General features: G+C 30.9%; 1 protein-coding gene and 1 non-coding gene across 4 annotated transcripts in view; one reads left to right on the top strand and one right to left on the bottom strand.

Moving 5' to 3' along the window:
• Window positions 1-22,684, top strand: part of LOC123710808 (solute carrier family 41 member 1-like) — a 37,789-nt gene that overhangs the window by 3,205 nt on the left and 11,900 nt on the right. Inside the window, exons 2-3 of one of the 3 annotated variants that reach the window (XM_045663027.1) lie at window positions 5,580-5,739; window positions 21,191-21,283. In XM_045663027.1, the coding sequence (XP_045518983.1) occupies window positions 21,193-21,283 (91 nt within the window). In that variant the 5' untranslated portion in view covers window positions 5,580-5,739; window positions 21,191-21,192. Of the gene's footprint in view, window positions 1-5,538; window positions 5,740-21,190; window positions 21,284-22,684 lie in introns of all 3 variants that reach the window. The other 2 variants (XM_045663026.1, XM_045663028.1) reach the window with 2 other exon arrangements.
• Window positions 998-1,079, bottom strand: Trnal-aag. Its single transcript has one exon. It is a non-coding gene; the product is annotated as a tRNA-Leu (tRNA).

Here is a 22,684-nt window from a genome sequence, read left to right as displayed (position 1 = left end):
CACCGTTCGAGCTTATGTTAAATGCGCACATAGAAATAAAATCCATTGGTGTACAGCCGGGGATCGAACCTTCGTCCTCAGGGATGAGAATCGCACGTTGAAGCCACTAGGCTAACACTGCAATTTTTCAAATTATATAAGTTAATATTAGCCATTTATTGAAAGGCATTTAAAATATTCAAATAACAATCTATTTAGTTATAAAGACGCCATCAAGATAGAAAAAGATGTCTAATGATATATTATTTTTTTTTGTTTACTCTTCGCCAGCATATCTATTAATTCAGCGACATAGTCAAGTAGAGCTGTAATTTTGTACGTTTATAAATGTAAGTGTCAACTATAGCGCCAGAAAAGTTTAAGTTTAAAATATCTGAAAAGATAGTTTGTTATCAAATATACTAAAAACAAAATAGTTTGTTATCAATAATGTGTGATTGATGAATTATTTTAAATAATTCTAATAATAATAATTATAGAATCGTATGTCGAAGCAATTTTTACAGTTAAATTTCAAAACGTACATTGACATCTGAAACAACTATCGTTCTTTCGTTTGAATTTAGGAACCTAAACTCATCAGCATCTCAACTGGATTGTTTTAACAAAGCTCATCTTAAACACGGTCAACAACATAATGTAGCTTCTTCATAATCAAAACTATATGAATCATTAAAAATAACATAGTCGTAAAACACTCGTTGTAAAATATATATGTATTATATTTAAATAACCCACCTCATGTTGTCATGTCTTTTTGTTTCTCTGAAGACAGTGTTTTATGCAGATTACAATTACTTTAAAATTAAATTTTGATAAAATTTTAATCATGATGAGATAACTATAGTTCAAATCACAAAATCGTTAACAAAATATATCTTTATAAAAGTAACTAATATATTATTATTTGAGGTGTAATTTTTGTAGAATATAATGAATCATTTTATTACAGTTTGTACTCACAAAAATTTTAAATCAAATAGACTACAAAAAGGAGTGGCAGCGGTGGGATTCGAACCCACGCCTCCGAGGAGACTGGTGCCTTAAACCAGCGCCTTAGACCGCTCGGCCACGCTACCATTGAACATACAGTTGAATTTAATTAATCATTCCCACGTCCATTCAGTGAATACATAATTAAAACGTTTTCTATAATAATTCGTTTTTTTTATTGCGAATCATTATTGTTAAAAGTATTTTAATGATTATAGTTATATATAGACTCTAATCTCAACCACAATTTTATTATACACAAGTATAAAATATATATAACTTTATTACTTTTATTATAGTCTTTTATTAACATAACTTTTACACATTTAAAGAAAACACTTTTTTAAGTCGATATCAACTCCTGGGAAATAAATACAGATAATAAATTGTACAGCTGTGATACTTTTTGACATTCAACACCTTTTGTCTTGAGTCACCGTGACCACACACGCTGTAAAGCACGCGAAACATCGGAAAAAAGTAAAATTATGTAAAATAATTATAAGTTTATAATAATACATAGCTTCAATCCGTTAAAAAAAGTATTTTCTTTATTACTTTTGTATTGAAATTATCGTATTTTTTTCCAGGCGCTTTTTCTTATTCTAGTCTTACCACGGGACGATCAACGATACGCAGAAATCCGTTGATAAACCCTTGCAAATATTATGTTAAATTCATCGTAGTCATTAAAAATTGAAGTCAATATGGAATTACCTTAACTTCAATTATTTCTACATATCTTTTCTAAAGAGTCACAGTTTAATTTCCTTTTAATCCTTTTATCTTTTAATTACAATTATAGATAAAAGAATTAATTTTGAAATAATGATGATGACATGGTAGGTAGGTAAATAAGGTTTGTCGATGTTTAATCGAAATTCCAAGTCACGTGCTACTTAGGTATTATTACAATACCAATGAAGAACACTGAATGATGGTGCACTGGGTGTATTTAAATATATTTTTTATATTTACTGACTAAATTGGTCTAGTTGTAACGTTCAATTATGAGATTTCGATATCGAATCTCAAAATATACTACATGTAAACCACTGTTGGGTTTTTATTTTGATTGATTACGCAACTAGTATCTGCTCGTGAACATGCTTCATACTTCAGCTATCGTAATCGAAGGACTCCTCTTTCGAAGTGAACAGCAAAAGTAATGTCGAGTTGTGTAAATAACAATCGAACTCTTATCTACACTTATATTATAAAGAGGAAAGATTTGTACCTATTTTTGTATGTTTGTAATGAATAGGCTCAAAAAGTACTGGGCCGATTTAAAAAATTCTTTCACCGATAGAATGCTACATTCTTCCAATTTGACATAGGCTACATTTCATTTTGAAAAAAATTAGGGATCCTTAGTAAAATTGGAACAATGTAACCGAAGGTGTTGAAAAATTAGTCTTAAAATGTCTTTCGTCGAATGCGCTGCCGAAACTATTAGCGAGAACAAAAAAATGTACAACAATATTGAAGAACATAATGTCTACAAAAAACTGTTAAACGCGGTAGCATATGTCCAACTATTGTAGTTATGTCACTACAACAACTTTTTTGTACAAATAAATAATTGTCTACCCCGTGCGAAGCCGGGACGGGCTGCTAGTCTTCCATAAAGTAACGGGTATTTGACAAATGGAGGAGTAAGATGTAATTTTAAGAAATCATACGACACGGGTTGGGAAGATTTCTTTTAACAAAACAGTATTAAATAAAAACCAATGAAAAACTGTGACTGCAGATCCAAGAGGGGGCCATGACCCCTATGATATTCTTGTGAAATCATCGAGTGGTTGTAAAACTTAAAATTTACCCGCACAGGGGAGGCCCCTTTGCCTGTGACTCAAAGAAATGCTAATGAGTTTTTCTTTCTTTAAAGGCATATTAATATAAAATCGAAGGTTGTTCGATTTCCGTCAGACAAACGCAGGCAAGTTTTTTACAATGACTTGAGTGATGTCTTAGCTATATCGTAAGATTTGTAAAATAATATAAAACGCGATCTCCATAACAATGTTCTTTCTAAGGTATTATTTCGCATTTGAGCTAGTCCACCGCAAATAAAACACCTTTTCTTCTGTATCTTTGAAGTCTGAAGTCACATCGGAAGAAGGAAGGATGCAGCTATGTTTGACGTAACGTTTAATTTCTAAGCTAAAATCTTCAATCGCGGGGATTCCAATACACCTGGTATCACCATACAAAAGTTATGGATTCTGGTCACGATTATCTGGTCGTTGCGGAGGAGGAAAACGCTACGGGAATTACCTTCGATCTGGTATTGTCTTTTAATAAGGCACGTAGCACATCATATTTATAAAAATAATAAATTACCCTTTGTGACCACTTAACTTATTAGTCTATTAGTATAAATAACACAATTTATATGCTACGTAGAAGAAATATGTTCTCTAGACTTATAACATAATATAATGTACATATATGTAGCATTTAACTCAACTTATAAGCTCAAAGGACATACTTTAGTTTTTACTTAGAAAGGGCTCCAAAACAATACTGGTAGAATAGTAGTAGCTGCTATTAATAAAGCTTCCAGGAATTATTATTTATAGATTCGTTGATAATGGCATACTAAATATGACTTTCAAATTAGTTTTAAGTAGCGATTTCTCGACTATTATTTATTATACTTTTACTTTGATTGTTCTAATCTCGGTACTCCAGTTAACTATGTCACGGCTTAGGTTTAGATAATAGTAATACCTAGGACTCTTAACAAACACGGTTGAGTTGTCAGTAAACATCATTTGATTTAAAGAAAAAATATGTGTTCGAGTTAATAACAATATATGTACTTGGATATGGTGCTTAAATTAAATGTTAGTATTTAAATTCATTTTACCATTAAACGACCAGATATTATCAATAAATACAAATTCTTTATAGATTTTCAATATACCTTATGGCCGGTTTTGTGACATACAAATACATATTAAATGTGTCTATAAAATATAATCTACGTCGCTTAGAAAAAGTAGATGTACAATGACAAAACATCTGATATCTTATGTTATCGATTTCGTTTCGGCACTCATTGTAGTCCTCCCTGAATGTACTATACAGCTTGCGAGAAACTTGAAAGAATGTTTTATTTATTGTATTACTGTCATTAGATCTAGTTGATATTAGTAGTCAAAAATAATGGAGCTTTTGCATTATCCGAAGTGTTGTGTTGCCTTATCCTTGATTTATTATTTTAAATAAACCTTAATAATTTGGCAAACTTCTTAAAAAGTTCATTGATCCTTTGTTTTGAAGATTGAAATCATACAGTTGTTATAATAACTAGTGAATACCCATTGAAATCATTCTATTGTTAACTATTTCGTAAGTGGCGATAATGTTGAAGTACTTGATAATACCTAAACAATTAAAGTAATTGTCTTTGGTTATATTTAATTCAGTAAGACAGTTAGAGTTATATTACTGTTTTTAAGAGAAACAATAATATAAATATTAACACACAAGTCGTATGTCAATAAATTTGTAACACACGCGCTTACCCTGTGATTGGTATTAATGTGTTATGAAGAATATATTTTCTTAATAATCATAATAAATACAGCATCTTAAGGTCATTCGTTACTTTTGATTACGGTAATATGTCAGGCAACAATGTATAATATATGATTTGAGCCTAGTACTTAAGCGTGTTATTATGAAGTTGGCAGAAAACTAGAAATAAAACAAAGGGTTAAGCACAGTCGCGGCATGTACAATATCAACAAAGCTTTTGGTTTTTTACTCCAAGCCTTGAAGCAGGTCCATACGTGATTCATATTAGTAGAAATCCTTAAAAAACGCTTGATAACTTTTCAGTTTGGTTCATTACGAAATTGTCCATTTAAAAAGAGAGGTTTGTTTCAATTTTGTAAATACAGCATGTGTACTAATCGTGTAATCTTTATTCACAAATGGCGACGTTGATATATTGAGTTGTGACGCCCAGACTACGTATTTGGGTACAATTTAGTCCAATAGCGACATCATAAATCAGTACAAGAAAATTATTAGTAAATGTTATCTTATGAAAATCGTACGAAAGTACCTAGGATGTGAAAACTTGAATGATAAAAATTGTTATCGAATATGAGCTTGTAAAATATAATTTAAATATTACAAAGAAAGTAATATAAGATACCATAAATATAAAATATTTCTCTCGGTTTCTAACCACGGACTTGCAGCGCTCGACTCAAGCCACTGAGTCACAAAGCCGGTTTATAATGAACTTAGATGAACCGGAAAATAGTTATTATTATCTCACAAACTAAGACGCAAAAAATATCTAATATCGTCTAGATATGAATAAAATCTTCAATCGTAAAGGTGAAGGCCCTTAAGGTTAACGACCCGTAACCTACCTTAACTTGCCATCTGCATAAAATCTAGACATCTGGCAGCCCTGATTTTTTCGGATGATTAAAAATTCACACGCGCTCGGGGCCGAACCAGTCGCGGCAGACAACCCTCCTTTATCAACCATTGAGCTACTCCTCACCTGATTTTAAGACACGCCGCACACCTTACTAACAGTCAGTATTTACATGGAGGTGAAGTCGAAAGGACGCGAGTGTCGGTCAGAAATGTAACTGTTTTCGCTCAATATAGACTGCATGGGGTAATTTGGCCAGTGTATATACCTTGTAAATATTTTTTTAAGTGTTTGTTAAAATCCTGTGATATTAGTGATAAGAATAAGCGACGCTGCAAGTAAGTTTTTTTTTATTTTACCAAAATATTTTGTCATTCATTAATAAAGCGTAATAAATTGACAAGATATTTTAAATGTTATTTCTAATAAGATTCTTTTTATATTTTAGAAAACAATTAATGCATCGGTTTGTAATTTTTTTTCATAGTTAAACTAAGCAACAATATCGTTATCTATGAAACTTAGTCAATGCGTAAGTTGAATACAATATTAAATGAAAAAAGCTCAGGTACTCCTGTGCTAGGGTTACTACAATTATCAGTTTAGTTTTTTTTTTAATTTTTCTTGGCCTGATCCAGTTATAAGTTTAAAAAGGTTTAATTGACATAAATGGTTTGTGACATGTGTAGTTTTTCTATTATAACTGTTGTGTTTATACTAGTTTACAGTATAAGCAAATAACAAATAATCAAAAGTCAGTTTTTCCGGTTTCAATATTTTTTATAATATAAATTGTATTCTGCATGCTTTAGGTTATGCCTACCATTAAATTTATTTATTTATTATAAATAGATGGCTCACATTATAATAATCAAAGAGGTAACCCTGAGACCAATACAAGAGAATAAAGGTTTTTTTTAACAAAAGCCTCATTCATGTTTGAAAAATGTTTAGAATACGAGGAATGTTCTCACATTGGTATATTTGGTTAGAATTTATTTTTGAACACATTGCCTTTTTGCATTCCATTGCCATTAAATGTCATCTCAAGGGCACAATTTCCTTTGGAATTAAAAAAAATTGGATAGAGTATAAAAATGTCTTATAAAGAGTTTATAATTATTTGTTACCATGACTACGCCTTCGCGCGTGCGGAGACCCTGTCATAGTGTCAAATTTAAACGATTTATATAAAATAATTTACAAAAAAGGCGTGGCATAAATACATCCTCCAACTCAATCCTTATGTAGTCCATGACCCGGTGGTCTTAGTCTCACCTACATATATTCGTGTCAGAACTTAACACAATTGTATTTATTTATACGTTCTAAAACTATGTGTATGCTTAAAAAACACAAGAAAATATGACATCACAAATTTAACACACATACACATCAATTATATTAGAACATAAGTATATTAAAGCAGACCCAAGAGATCGGACCTCATAACAACCAAGTGATAATTTTTTATTGTGAAATGAGAAAAGTCATCTAATTTCCGGTGTGTAACAGTTTTTATTGGAAATCCAATTTAATATTTTTCTTTACTTCTTTTCCATAATTTAAACCTAATTAAACAAATATTCAAGATTATAATTAGCCAAATCGGTCCAGTCATTCTCGAGTTGTAACTAGACAAACGATCAGCCATTCATTTTCATATAAATAGTATTAATAATTCATTATGCAGAATTTTACTAAAGTCTTTTGATGAACTATTTAATCATTATATACCAGTGATATACTCGTAGTCGTATTCAGTCCGGGAGTATACAGGAATTAACTGACCTACATTATTTTTCACTTTTGAGACTTCGTTCGTAATTTAGTTCAGAGGCAAGAATGACACAACTTCTAATTACTCATAATCTCATTTTCATGATTTATTATAGTAAAATATTTTTTTTATCCATTCATTATCATCATCTACGTAATCCGTTTTCTGCGTCTGTGTGTATCTACTTGTGATTTTTACATTAAATATGTGCTATGTAAATTAAAACATTAAATCCAATATTTTAGAATATAATCAATTCTTGAGCATTGTACAACAATACATTAATGAATACCATAGAAAATGTTATATTCACTATCAATTTACACAATGGACCGATATTTTCTTATTAGGAAACGTATTTAACACCTGATTTTACAAGTTAATTAATTTTTTTTTTTCATTTACAGATAATTAAGAAAATTTTATTATCTTTTATATTATTTGGCAATATTGTAACGTAGGCTTAAAAAATTAGGAGTTTCCTTCTCACTCTGATTTTAAGTCGATTAGGACTCCCATTGAAAAGGTTTATTAACCGGTTAAACCACAAATAATGGCTTACTTTTCAATGCTACCTAATTAATGAGATATCAATTATGATTCTCGCTCAAGACTTTTCTTTAGTTTTGATAAATATTAATTGTGGATTTTTAAAATTAGCAATGTCTGACAATAAGCGCTACAAAAGTACATAGTTATTTTTTTTTAATTAGTTAGTTTATTTATTGTCAAGGAAATTATACATTGGTTTTAACTTTGACCAATGACCAAAACCATTGATTGACCATTTTGCGTTATCAATATATCAAATCTTGAATTCTTATTTCACTGTAGTCACTATGAAATAGTTATCAGTGGGCTGTGTGCTTGGCGTTTGTTAACATTCAGCTCGACCGTGTCGCGTAATAGGATAAAGTTTAGTCTGCAAGTTCTAATGACCAGATAATGTGCAAACGCTGGCCGTTGTTCAAATTGAGGCAGCCGTTTTACGCAGACTTAATATTGATAAGATTAATATAGATCATTCTCTGGCTTTTCCTTCTTCGTTATTCAATGCTCTTGTTTAGAACTAACAGGGTACAAATAATAAATGTCGTCGATAAATAAAATAAAGACAATTCGTCTACAAAGTTACTACCTCCATTAGAATCTTAGCCTACCATTGTAATGTTTTCTAGGTTTGAACTTTTTGAAATGACGTGAACAAATTTTGGACTTATTTAGAAGAGAAGAAAAACGATTTTTAGGTAAAAATCTTAAGGTAAAAATTGCATGCAAATCTATTTTTAAGTGTCCCTGATCAGGGCCGATATATAGATAATACTGACACGATACATATGTCTGCTAACGTCAAAAATTACTTTCTTATCGAAATATTCAAGTGAGTCATAAATCACGCAATTGAAATATATTTTACACTGTCAGTCAATCTCATACATATCGATTTGATAACGGCAAAATGTTCAACAACAAAAAAGTTTTATTGAACATATTTTCTAAATTAAATATATTTTAATCATAATATCTTCAGGTGAATTAACGATACAATTCGATAAAAACACTCATAAAATATATTACTATGAAACGGAATAAATAAGGTTATAAAATAATGATTCAATCTTTATAAATCGAAAAGTGTTGGTTAATTGCAAAAGTAGAGCAATACTTACAAATTCCTCATTATGAACATAGTTTGAAGTTTAAAACTTTAGATTACCGTTACAAATACAATTTCAATGGTATTGAAATTATGCTTTAATTGTTGTCATACATCTTTTCTGGACAAGGAATCGTGCTGTAATAATAAAGCAAAGAAAACAGAACGAAGGTATTCGTAAGATATAACGCCATTTATAAACGACAGGAACTTCGGATAGTTGAGCTTGCATGAAAATCATAAGGCTTCATAAACTTTAGCTTAGTTTTATTTAATCTTATTCTTATTCGAGCGTACTGTATCATCCCATAGCAACAACCGCCCTGCTCGCGAGAGTTATCTTCTTACAACAAACTAATGTCTATGAAATGTAACGCCGAGCATTAGTCTCGTTGTAACATTAGTTATGACCAATATTGACATTTAAAAGAATTGAAGAAATCCTAATGCAAAACCAGATTACATTTAATAAAATAAATGTTTTTCCGTTTGTCTTTTGTTATAGGAAAACGTTAATATTTTTTTTAGATTGATAAAAATATTTCACTAGTATTTTATTAACAAATTTGTTAATTATGACACCTAAATGTAAAAGCAACATGTTATGAAATCTGCCTACGTATTATCTACGTTACAACAATGACAATTTATAGCAAGTGTTTTTAAAAGTCAAAGAAAGTATATAAAAAATATGTACGTATTCTTATCAATAATTAATTTGTCTAGGTATATAGGATAACTTTAATCGCATATAAATGTACTTAATAATCCAACATTTAGATTACACGTGCACTCACGTGTTTTCATATTTTGTAAATTTCCTAGATAAAATGCTTTGCATAACAGAGATAGAAGTATTTTTATCAGTATTTCTAAAAGTAGCGCAATATTATACGATTTTATTATGGCACAATTAGACATGCGATATGGAGGTCGAAAACGTAATAATTTTTTGTCGTATTAATCAAGCTTTTCGGGGAAATTGAAATAATTTTGGACATGTGTGATTCTACTAGAGATAACCGTTGATCAATCAAATGAGAATAGGTATCGTTTCGGGGTAAAAAAATTTGTATATGTACGTAGTCTTAATCGTTATAGATAAAAATAAATCGCAAAATATGTTGCTAAGCTCAAAACTCGATGACTCTTGACCAATTCGAGTAATTTTTTATTCGAGTATTTCTTAAACTCTGAAAAATTTAAAAAATTGCCTATAGGCTAGCATAGTAAAATGTTATATAAAAAAAACTATATTAAGGCGAAACGAAGTTCGCGGGGGCAACTAGTACTGGATAAATACATATTTTACACTGCGCGTTTCATAATAATTATAATAATTTATTTGCACAATGGAAATATCGCCGCACATAATGGCGTTGTCTTTAAAGGGCTTTTACATTGAAGTTATATATGTCGCAGTAAAGTAGTTAAATCAGAGAGTTAATTGAATCTCTAGACAGGTAATTAAAGATCGATATTCAATCAAGTCGCAAGTATTTTGATTTAAAAAAAACTATCTGTCTGACCGAAAGCCAGCGTGTTGATTAACAATGTAAAACAAGACTCTGCCATGATTATTTCATTTGTTATTGTTATTTCGGTGTAATCGTGTAGAACTGAGAGCTTGGAAATTCCGTGATTTGTTTTATTGTAAATGGTTAGGTTAGGTTAGGTTACTACTTACTGCGATATATACATTTTGAGTCATATCAAATAGTCTATTCTTATATATTATTTATAGTGATAAAATATTACAATATATATATTAAAACATTTTTAAGTTTAAGACACAAATTAATATTAATTATAATTTTTCATGCAAATAATCATTAATTTAGCATAATATTTTTTTTCTAAAAGTAGTAAATTAAGTCGATTTTTAAAAACTCTAGAAGGAAGATCTTTTAAGGTTTTTGGTATACAAGATATCTTTTCCAGGAATAGTCGTTAGTCTCGCAATGCTTTTCATAAAACGTCGCTGTAACCTCTTTTCCCCACTTGTTGCCAAGTCAGTCATCACTTATCCGTAATCGTTCAATAACTTATCCGTTAATGGGATTATCTTTTACAGATTGTATATCATATTAATTCTCGTTGATTTTAAAGTCAGACTTATTTACTTTGGAAATAATAGAAATGTTTTATATTTATTTAGATTTTTTAAATCCTTAAACTTTAATCATTTGATTAGCTGTCTATGTATGTAGGTAAATATTAATAGGCGACAGCCTTATTGGCCTAGACTCCTCTTGTAACCCTCTTGCATAGTATTGTCTGCTATATTATCGCCTGTGTACATAGCAGGTCTTAATGGTCTGCCGCCATGCCCGAGTTGGCTTCTTTATTATTACGTACATCAAGTTAACAGTTTTTCAGACAGGAACAAAACAATAAGAGTTTAGCCACGTGACTACAATATCTCATTCATTAATAGGTACGTATTATTTATTAACACAGATGTTTGTAAATAAAATAAATTCAAGTATTAGTATTGTATATTAAAAAAGCCATTATAGTAATTAATGATGAAAAATGATCGAATGATTATGTGGATCACATGATTCACCATACTGATAAAAAAGGAAAAACTCCCTTTGTCGCTACTCCCCTCTTTGAAGGCCTCAGCCTTAAAGCCTCAGAATTTTGGACATTATCGAATGACGTTCAGTTTCGCGGTCATTTGGAAGGGAAGGCTAAACTAGCCTCCAAAAATCTTGGTGTGCTCAGCAAGGCGAGACGGTACTCCACTCCGGGCCACGACCAATCACTTTCCGTGTGGCTTGATCCCTTGGCGTTGCGTAGAGATGTTGGGTCTCTCTGCATCTTCTACCGCATTTACCATGGGGAGTCTTCGGAAGAGTTGTTCGGTCTAATATCCGTAGCTGAGTTTCATTATCGGACGTCAAGGCAAAAAACAAAATACCATCCGTATCACCTCGACGTCCGTCGTTCCACAACTGAGCGGTTTCTAAAGCAGTTTTTGCCACGCACCACCACTATGTGGAACCAGCTGCCCACTGAAGTATTTCCGAACCTATTCGACTTAGGGTCCTTCAAAAAAAGAGCGTACCAATTGGTCTCCAACAAATCTTGTAAGACCGGCAACATACTTGCGAGCTTTCTGGCAATGTGAATGTCCATGGGCGGCGGTATCACTTAACATCAGATGAGCCTCCTGACCGTTTGCCTCCGATTACATAAAAAAAGATATCGATTCTTTTATCACATCACGAATTGTGAGACAATCAAAGACAGATTGTTGACAAACCTTTACATATTATATTCACGATAAGAAAAATTCCCAGCTCCCAAACGGAACTTCACAGTGGGCGTGACTTTGACGTGTTTTACACAAGATAAGTCATGAAATTCACTAGGCACACACACACAATAGCATGCAATAGCCCCATGTTTAAAGACTTTATTCTTTTGTGACAATAGTGTAACTTTGTAAATGATGTTCATTTATTTAGTAATACTAGGTAATTGATATCTTTCTTGTCGTAAAAAGAAAGTTATACTTGGTGATAATAGAATAGGATAAACTAACCACAAGCACATTAACGAAGTAACTTAAACCGGATAATACGTATTAAATTATGTCCTCGAAATGGCTCGCATAAATCTATGTCCACAACAAGGCCAATACATGTGTGATAAGGATCCAAAAAAATACTAATTATTATTATTTTTCTAGCGCTGTCAGATTTCTTCTATCCCACTTCTAGCTGACATATTTGCTGATCAATCACTGGTGTAATACACGAGACCACTAACTATACACTTTGCATTATCGTAAATGCAGTTTAGGCCTGAAATCTGAATTTGAAATTTATTTTCAATAATATTAGGTGTTCGTTTTTCATAATTTTTATACAAACACGTATTGTCTTCAACTCAAAATATAAATTGAATAGAAAATTTGCCAGTTATTCTAAATTATTTGCATAATAATAAAAATATGTTTAATTTTCAACTTGGAAGAAACACCATAACATTACGTTGAATAGCCAAACAGTTAATTACATTGTAAGCCTATTTAGACAATTGAGTGTAATAAAATATAAATGGATTGATAAATTACGAATAATTCGTTTAGAAGAAATGTTGAATTGAGAAGATTCTGTAACACATAACACAATTTATAATATATATATATTAATTATTTTATCGCGTTGAAACGATTTACTAATAAGGACAAAACAATGTTTTTTTTTAATCTTATATATTATACTTGTTTCATTATTTCATATCCCGCTTTAAACATTTTCTTATGCCTAGATATATTAGATTCGTGAGTTATTTCATGAATGGATACAAGGAATTATTTATTTCGCCATTAATGACCCCAGTAATGACAATGATAATTGTCTCCAGAAAATATTGTAAAGCTAATACGGATTAAAATTAAACCGAAACAGGAAAATATCTTTAGCAAACAAACACATCCGCAGAATAAATTTAACTGCTCGTTTACCTGTTCACTATTTATACATAGAGAATATTTTATAACCCTAATAGAACAATCTACTGCGCATCAATCGATTCATGTATTGTGTTTATTTTAAATTGTAAAACTAAAAAAATATATTTATAATTACGTTGTATATAATATATAACTGATAAATAACTTTATTGCTACGATTTATTGTCTATTTGTTCTTTATGAGCTAAAAATGTACGAGTTTACCCATTTGTAGGTATTATTTATAATTAATAGTATGACGTTAATCCTAATATGTTATTTTTATTTACAGATTTTGTCGATTTTATCTTCCCATTACAAAAACCATGTAGATTTTAAGATATATCAATGCCCGTGTCGGACAAGTAACGATACATCTAATGACATATCTTATTTTATTATCATTTATATATTTTGAGTTATATAATTTATTACTTTCCAATAAAATTATTCTCAGACGTTATCTTTGAAACCTAAAGTCAATCTTATCTAAAATGTACCGTATTATTAATATAATCTTTTCTCTCATTTCTATATGAAACTAAAATTCAAATATTATTTTAGGGTATTTTCTTCTTTGACTTTGAATCAACATTTAAAGTGCCTCCTGAGACCTGAACATTGCCTAAAGTTTGAATTTCGTAGTCACTTTAATCACATCTTTGTTTAAAGATTATAATACAGTAATGAATAAGAATGTTTATAGAGTGAGCCGATGTTTTGTAAGCATTTCATATCGAATCACGCTTGTTAACACGATTAATTTTCAAGCCTTATTAAGGTTACATGGTTATTTAATATTTACTAAATCTTAAAATTTAAGTAGTTAGAAAATTCTAAGTCCCTCACTTTTAAAAAAGGGCATCTCTATTTTATGTATGAATAAATATGCCCTATAGTAAATTTCAGGTCAAAACCTATTAATTAGACAAAACACTTAGTGACATTCTTACACTGGCGACAATATATATCCAGACCACTTTTAATTTTCAATATACGTATGTCTTTTCTGAGGTAAATAAACAATGAACAAATTTTTTAGTTGGTAGAAACTTTCAAAAGAAAATTAGGCTAAGGGCAATTGACCTCAAATCGTAACAATGGTTATTACAAAACCAATTAGAGCAGAGGAAAATTATCAATTTTAAGTGTCTATTACGTAATATTAATAATAATTGTACCAGACCTTAACATTCGGATGGGATCAAAAATAACTGTCTTCACAAACAATTATATGGATTACATAAAATCAGTACCGAGGGTTCGTTTGATGGCGTTCGTTGTAGGTATGATAATGAAACACATTGTTTGAAGCTAGGTGTCAACTGGTTTGTTTAAAAGGGTTCTTAAATCTAAGTGAAACTTATGTTAACTATGAACATTAAAAGTGTAGTCGACCTATTCCACATTATCGGAAACTAAAATATTACAATTTATGAGTGTGAGACTCAACTAAATAGCTCATTTTAGCTTCATGTGTACGACTTTTGCGCTTATAATTATTAACTTAATTAACTTTGGTTGGGAAGCCAGTTTCCTCTGGATGTTTTCCTTCACCGTTCGAGCGAATGTTACATGCGCACATATGATTAGCAAGACCGTCCATTGGTGAACAACCGGGGATTGAGCCTACGACCTCGTGCGTGAGACGCACGATGAAGCCACTATCCCAACACTGCTATATAGATCCCATAAATCTTACTGAAAATATTTATGTACGGTCGACAATTCTTCTTATAGTTGATGATTATCGTTATATGAAGTATTATAAAACTTATACCTTTGCTATCAGTGTGTCTTCTAGTAATTAAAATTCTAATGATAAATAATAATATTAACTCCTTACAATAAAGTCATCACAGTGGTATTCTATATTTGTTTAATTGTCTTAATGTGATATTGATATCTTGACTGATCTTTCCGGTTCGTGTGCATATGTACTATCAAATAACGCGAGGTATTAATAATTAAAATGATACAATTTTCATTAATGTGCAAGGTTATCTTTTTGTAATCTCGATAACGTAAAAAACTCAAAAAGTACACGAATAAATTATGTTTGATGTTTGAAGACGAAAGTTAAAAATAACATAATACTGCTAACATAAATTAATATATAAGAAAAACAATAACTACCTTAAAAATATAATAACTAAAATATATTATTAGAAGAAATCCCTTTAATTTTGATTTAAAACATTTGTAAAAGTAATAAGTCTTTCAATCGTATTATAATTAACTGATGACAATTGCTATTTAAACATTCCTATGATAACAATTGAACATCTGATAAAATAATAATATTGTTTTTTATATTTATTAATTATGGTTTATCACATACTTATATTCACGTAACATAGTATTGAGAGATACCTGAACCTACTCCTAGTATTAAAGGCGGTTGTCTAAAAATTCCGGTCTTCTTTACATAATATGTCTATGTACTAAGGTCTCATTGCTCGATTCTGGAGCTATCTGTTTTTTGATGGATGTTGAGAGTGTATGCAATGGATTAGCGATACGTTGCATATAAAAAATTGCCGCAATCACCTGTACTTAATTTTTGTTTTCATTTTCAATTTTACCTCATTTTAAAGAAAATGATGGTTGAACAAAAAGTATCGCTGCCAGCTCTCAGTTAGCCGCAACGTAAGGACTGACAGGTGTTAATTGTTAAGGTTTACACGAATAGAAAATTAATCTTTTATATTTCCTATTTCCTATGATTGTCAGAGCTCGCCATGCTTTCATTTCTATAAGCGATTCTTGCTCCAAGTATGAGTGAAGTCATTGAATAAACAACTGTATATAATCGAGTAGTGGGATCCTGTGTTAATTGGAGCCTATAAAATGTACAGATAGGATCCATACATCAAAAAACCAGTCACGATGACAGACGTAAAATCGGTACAATTCATGTAAGGTCACAGATAATTCTAAAGCATTAAGTTACAGAAGCATAAGACAAAGGTTACTTATAACTATCTGTGGTTAGTCACGTGTATGCACACTGCACAGCCTGTGAAAAACTAATAATATAATGTTGATAAAATACCTATCGTTGCGTAGACCACACTCAATTTTACGAAAGATGAAGAACGTTAGATATTTTATGTAGTAGACGGATGTATAAAAGAAACCTATGACACTACAGTGGTGGTGGTACTACTAGTGGTAAGTTTTATATAGATCAGGGGCAGAAGCCTCACCTGATATTAATTGATACACCGCCGCTCATGGACACTCTCAATGCCAGAGGGCTCCGGAGTGTGTTTAAGGTCTTTAAAGAATAAAAAGCATTGACGTTGAATAATATCTAAGTTAATCATATGTTCCGACGGCTTACCATTTGTACCTATCACCGACAACTGAATAAAAAAAACATTATCAGCAAATCTTAAAAATGTTCAAATTATATCAACATAGATATACATATTTGAAATTTTGCTGTAGACATAACGAGAACAAACAAACACACTACAAAAGTGGTAACACCTTTTTAGAATAATGTCAAAATCCAGGAAGATCATCATATTATAAAACAGGTAATAAGGAAAATTATTAAAAGTAATTATCGACTCTATTATCAACAATTTTTTTCTTATTTTCACGGTCATTATTAATAGGTGCTTCAAAGTACGATGCAATTAGTCTAGACACGATATTTCGTCTGGAGATTTAGTCTAGACTTTAGACGACCCCTAAAAATAACAATATTACATAATTTTAGATTTATACACTAATCGCGTTAGTAAGGGGCTAAGTTCAATTTAGATGTATTAGATCCAGATTGTCACTTTCGAACCATTTTTGTGATGGAAAGTCAAAAATATACAGGGTCCATCAAACGGCCCGTTACAAAAAGCTTCCATACATTTTTTTAATGCTTTTAAGAATATGCTGAAAATAATAAACACATCAAAAAGAGAATTGGGGAAATTGTGATTTATACTGTCATAGTGTATTTTTGTGTCAATAACCAACAAATAAAAACTTCTATAATTTGTTTACTAACTTGTATTTAGTGGCTTGGGTATGGAAGATAATTCTCAACATTTTTATAATTGTCACCACAAGGTAAATTTGACTTTTCCATTGCGCATTAGGAAAAACTTATTACTCACTGAACGTGGATTAAATGATGTATTTACTATGTTATTAACTGTGTGAGGCACATAATGGCTTTACTACACAATGCAGTTATTACCTATTTACCTTATACGATTAAATAAAATTAAGGTTTTTTACTAAATTTCAATGTTATTATATACACTATGATCTCTTTCGATTTTATAATGTAGTGTTCAGGTGAGTATTACGGATGTCTGCAGCTAAGTTTTATCATTAAAATCAGATGAGCCTCCTATTAAATTTAAAAAAAAGTTTGTTAGTTTTGAGTTAGGATGTCGTAAGTCGAAAACCAAAACATAGACTAAACCAGAAAATGGTTATAATAGCTAGAAATTGTCCGAGTAAGTAATAAATTCCCTTTTGCTTCAGAGATATCATAAAATAATTAAGAAAACAGTTGTTGCAATCGACGCGGTTCGTTGACGCTTGCACAATACATTTCAAAAGGGCCACGTTTTTGTGCAGACTTTTTCATTCTTAACATGAATTTTATTGTTATCAGGAGCAGCTTAACCAGCTCCCTTACCAATACCTATATAAGACTCATGTTGGAGTTTATACTTAACTAAAAAAGCTTCAAAGAAAATTTCCCAATTTCTATGAAAACAGCTATTTCATGACATTGAATAAATGTTACATTATATATATGTACCTACATGGATAAACAAAGTTTTAAATGTTTGCTGGAGTTTCTTATTATTAATATTCTTTTATTTTAAATATAAAATATAACAAGTAATGCTTGAAAGAAACGCCACGTATTTACAATTGTCTTGTTCTTACTTAGGGCCCTCCATGAGTGTATCGAATTCTTTAAGGTCGGCAACGCACTTCCACCTCACGGCATTATTGTGTCTATGATGAACCGATCACTAATTTTATCAGAGTTCCTACCACCCATTCAAATACTGTTAAATGGACGTTTAGACGCTACAGACTACTATTCAGAGTGTAATTATTCAACTAGGGATAGGGATAGTTAGAGATATGTTTCATTCAGTCGGTTCACATGTCTCAGTGGTAACGAGGAAGTGTCGGTCGGTGTTAGGTTTCGGCTGAACCAGACGTCTCAACCTTGGCTTCATTAATGCACTTAAGGGAATTTCGAAACGTTGCAGCAATTTGAAAGCGTTTTTTGTCAGCTGTCGAAAAATACAATAGTGCAATAATGAACAGTGTTGACCCAGGAGCTTAACACTGTGACTCCTATGTCTAAATGTCTCCTATGTTTTCCTATCATGGCATCAATAGTTTCTTCCGTCTGTGACATTGCTCGAACGCGAAAATCGACATGTTGTCAGACACAAAAAGTTGATAGCACGAAGATGCTTGAGGTCTATAAAAAATCATTCTGGCAGAGGGTATTCGACGACAACCCATATAGGGTTGTAACGCCATACGTTTTGTACCTTAACTTTGCCGATAAAAATTATATTTAGGTAAAAATATAATACGTTAATTGTAAACGCGTTATTATCTAAAGACGTCTTTCAAAAGAGGACTGATAATATAATAATATAGTCATCATATGGATTAGAAATACCAAATCTATCAGGTATTATACTAGATTAATTGTATAAAAACAAAATACATACCGATTTGTTTTTTGTGTTATTCAAAACCTCTGATATTATACAAAAAATTCCAGATATTTCTATCATTATTACGATTCCCACGTTCTTTGTTGCAAAAATGTTCATGTAATGACGTCAATATGATTGTATGCCTTTCCTAGCAATGACTTTATTGACGAGTGTCGCATTCTAGAAAGAAGGTAGGTTTTAAAGGTACCGATCAAAGTTTTCAAACAAAACATATAGGTCCATTTCAATGAAACGGAACTAATCCGGATAAATCGAATTTGATATACGAATAGCTTAAACGGTTTCAGGCGTGTTGAAACGAATTCTGCCAACTCAACAAAGTATAAAATAAAACTTAAACACAAAAATATAATTTTCCCTTAGTTTTTCCATGAATTTTAACCTTATCGATTGAATGGGTAATAAAAATATTAAATTATGATAGTTTTATGAACATTATCGGTAAATTATACGCCATAAACAATATTACTTTGTAAATTATATCTGGCGCCTGACTTGGTCTGCTTGCAATGATGATATTTATTTGATTTTTCACATTTCCTCTTCATTTTCGCCAACTAACTAGTCTAGTTAGAAGTTCACATTGCTAATAGACGTTAAGTTGTATTCTCCGTAGCTCCTTTCCTCGTCTGATTAATTTTCTTTTTAGTTAAATCATGGTGAACTAATTGCTAGAACAAATTAGACATACTTATTACGTAATAAGTTATGTAATGTACCTACGTACGTTGATAAGGAGAGAAATTCTTGATTTATTTCTTTAAGCTAATACGATACTATTAATACACTAATTCATTTTTATGACTGATAACATGTGACTTTCTTTTAATACCGATTTATTGTCCTTAAAAAACCTTTATTTAGATTAGTTAATATTCATGCTTCTGGTAGTTAGCTTTGTCTTTACAAAGTGTTACGTTAGCTGCTGAAAATATTCCCTCTACACCATGGCCACTAGCGTACGAAGTAAATCCACTTAGCTTATATCTGACCTGAATACAGCGGCCTTTTTATCAATTTTTATGGTATCATCTGCGGAGTGCGCTCCTTATAATCAATAAAAATATTATTTTAGAGTTATTACCGAATATATTTTTATATATCTGTATTCACTTCGATCTCATAAGTACGAGTAATAGTTTCAATTTTTATCTAACTATTTAATTGATAAAGTTTCATTAACTAGTCTGCATTCAGAAATGTTAAACTTATCGGTTTACGTAACCATGTGCCACGTAGCACTTCAAGCAATATGAAGAATGATATATGTTAAACAAAGCATATAATAAAGATGTTGCTATACCTTGCATATTCAACTCGGAAATCGGAACCTTTATTTGTCTTTGAACTGACCGTGCATAGAAAACCGCAAATGAACAAAGTCAGTGCCATATACAACTGTCGTAATCTCGGGTTACAGTAATTACCTCTCAATGACCATCTCAAAATATAATAAACCCTGGTAATCAGACGCGTGAGTTAATATTTATTATGGTTATATTATTGTTATATGTGTAATAAAGCCTTATCTTGATTTTCTCGATTATTTATTTAGTTGAATAAATCTATCGTGACATGTAATTGTTCCCACGTACCTCTAGGTGGCGCGATAATAAAAAACTTGGAATTAAATAAGGGCCTAACTAAATTTAAGAGTGTGTCATAAATTGCAAAAGTTAAATGCGTTTAACTGTCCCTTATAGAGGTACAGGCAAGTATCAATCTCACTTATAGAATGACTGTCACTTCACATACAGGTTTCGTGACACAGAAATCGCAAATTAATTACAAAATTTAACGATTCAAACAATGTCGTTATTGTAAAACTTCATGTTATTTTGTTCGAAATCACGACTTATTTTAAAAGTAACCAATTATCAAACATAGTACAAATATTGTAGCAATGTATGAGTATACATTACATATAGTATATAAATCGACCACATATGACCCCATGCTATTGCCATCATATAAGAACCAGTCATGTAGATTAAGTAATACGTTATATTATATACTGAAAGTTTTATTATACAAATTTATATAACGCTTGTCTGCACTCGTCTTAAAAGAAACAATAACTTAATTTAAGCTTTTATTTGATTTCAAGCTACGTATTAATTGTTCCTAAACAAAATCTTCGTCTTTTCAGGCATGGTCGGAGTGCCCGATGTCATCAAGCCATCAGAGAAAGTCGAAGATTACTCCCTGCACATCAACGGGAACCCTGTGTTCACCATCAGCGGTACGTGTTTTTTGTTACAATTTTTTTATTAAATCAAGATCATCAATCCATTAAATCTTCTAAATTTTTAACAGTCTTCAACAGTCAGTCAGAATAATATAATAATATTTTACTAAAGGTCACTTATTACAACTATCGTTAGGATAGAATAAAGTGTTCTTAGTAGTATTGAAGTATTTTAAACCATTTCGACTTTCCCGTCCCTAAAAAACGAGCATACCAATTCTTAAAAGGCATTGCACTCACGAGCCTTTGAGTGTCCATGGGTGGTATCACTTAACATCAGTGAGCCTCATGCATGTTTGCCCACTATTCTTTAAAAAAATGAAAGTTTTTAATAAGTTTGCGACAATTCGGTCAATCTTGAAACTATATGAAATTAAGGCGAATACAAGGTTAAATTCTGTACGATTTACGCCTTGTAAAAAATAACCATTTAAAACAATAAAATTAGCAATGGCCACGTTTTCCTATGAATAATTTTATGAAAAGAACTATACAATGAAAATTCCGTAATAGTCAGGCGTGTGTATGTTTGCACGTCAGTTTGTTTAAACATTGTTACAGGTAATATAGTTGTCTTAAGATACAGACAACGCGTGTACAAATATTTAAAAAAAATATAATCTTAGATAATGTCTTAAGATCTTAATAAATGAAATGCAAATTTATAAGGTAAGTATTTAATTTTAGAAACGGTAATTAAGTAATAGTCAAGGTCAAAGTCAAAATCATTTATTCATATAGGTATGTAACACAATGAACACTTATGAACGACGAAAAAGAAATACTAATTAAATGCTTCTAAATTTACATTTACTGATAGTTCTCAAATCAAAGGCGTAGAACGGAAGAAAAGAACTGGCAATAAACTCTCCGCCACTCTTTTTAATCGCCAAGTTTTGTCCTCTATCAAGGTTGTTTAGATATACAATATATTTACTGGCCAAACATTGCTTGAACTTAAAAACCAAATGAAAATTCCAAACCAAACCCTTCTGGTGTATTTTCCTGCTATTTCTATAAAATCACTCTTTTTTTCCCAGGTAGTAAATTCTAATGTGTTGTCTTTAATGTCCATCTGTTGTCAAGCTATCGTGTTACATGACCAGTCCATTGGCGTAAGTGAGTGAATAACTTATTCTCAATGTTCTCAAAATAAATGATGGAAATTGTTTGTACTCAATTTATAAATAAAAACTATATTATTATATATTGCTTTATAAGGTTTGACTCCATATAAAGAATTTTCACTACTGCCTATGAGAAATAGAAACTGCGTCACAAAAACTAAAAAATAACAATACTTAAATTTTCGATCTTTTAAATAATATTTTCTTAAGGAGTTTGCTTATACTCACACTAATTGTCACTATTGACTTCGTAGACTGCGTCAAACAG

Source organism: Pieris brassicae, chromosome 6 (assembly GCF_905147105.1).
Source record: "Pieris brassicae chromosome 6, ilPieBrab1.1, whole genome shotgun sequence".
Lineage (NCBI taxonomy): Eukaryota > Metazoa > Arthropoda > Insecta > Lepidoptera > Pieridae > Pieris > Pieris brassicae.
This window is presented reverse-complemented; position numbering and strand designations above follow the sequence as displayed.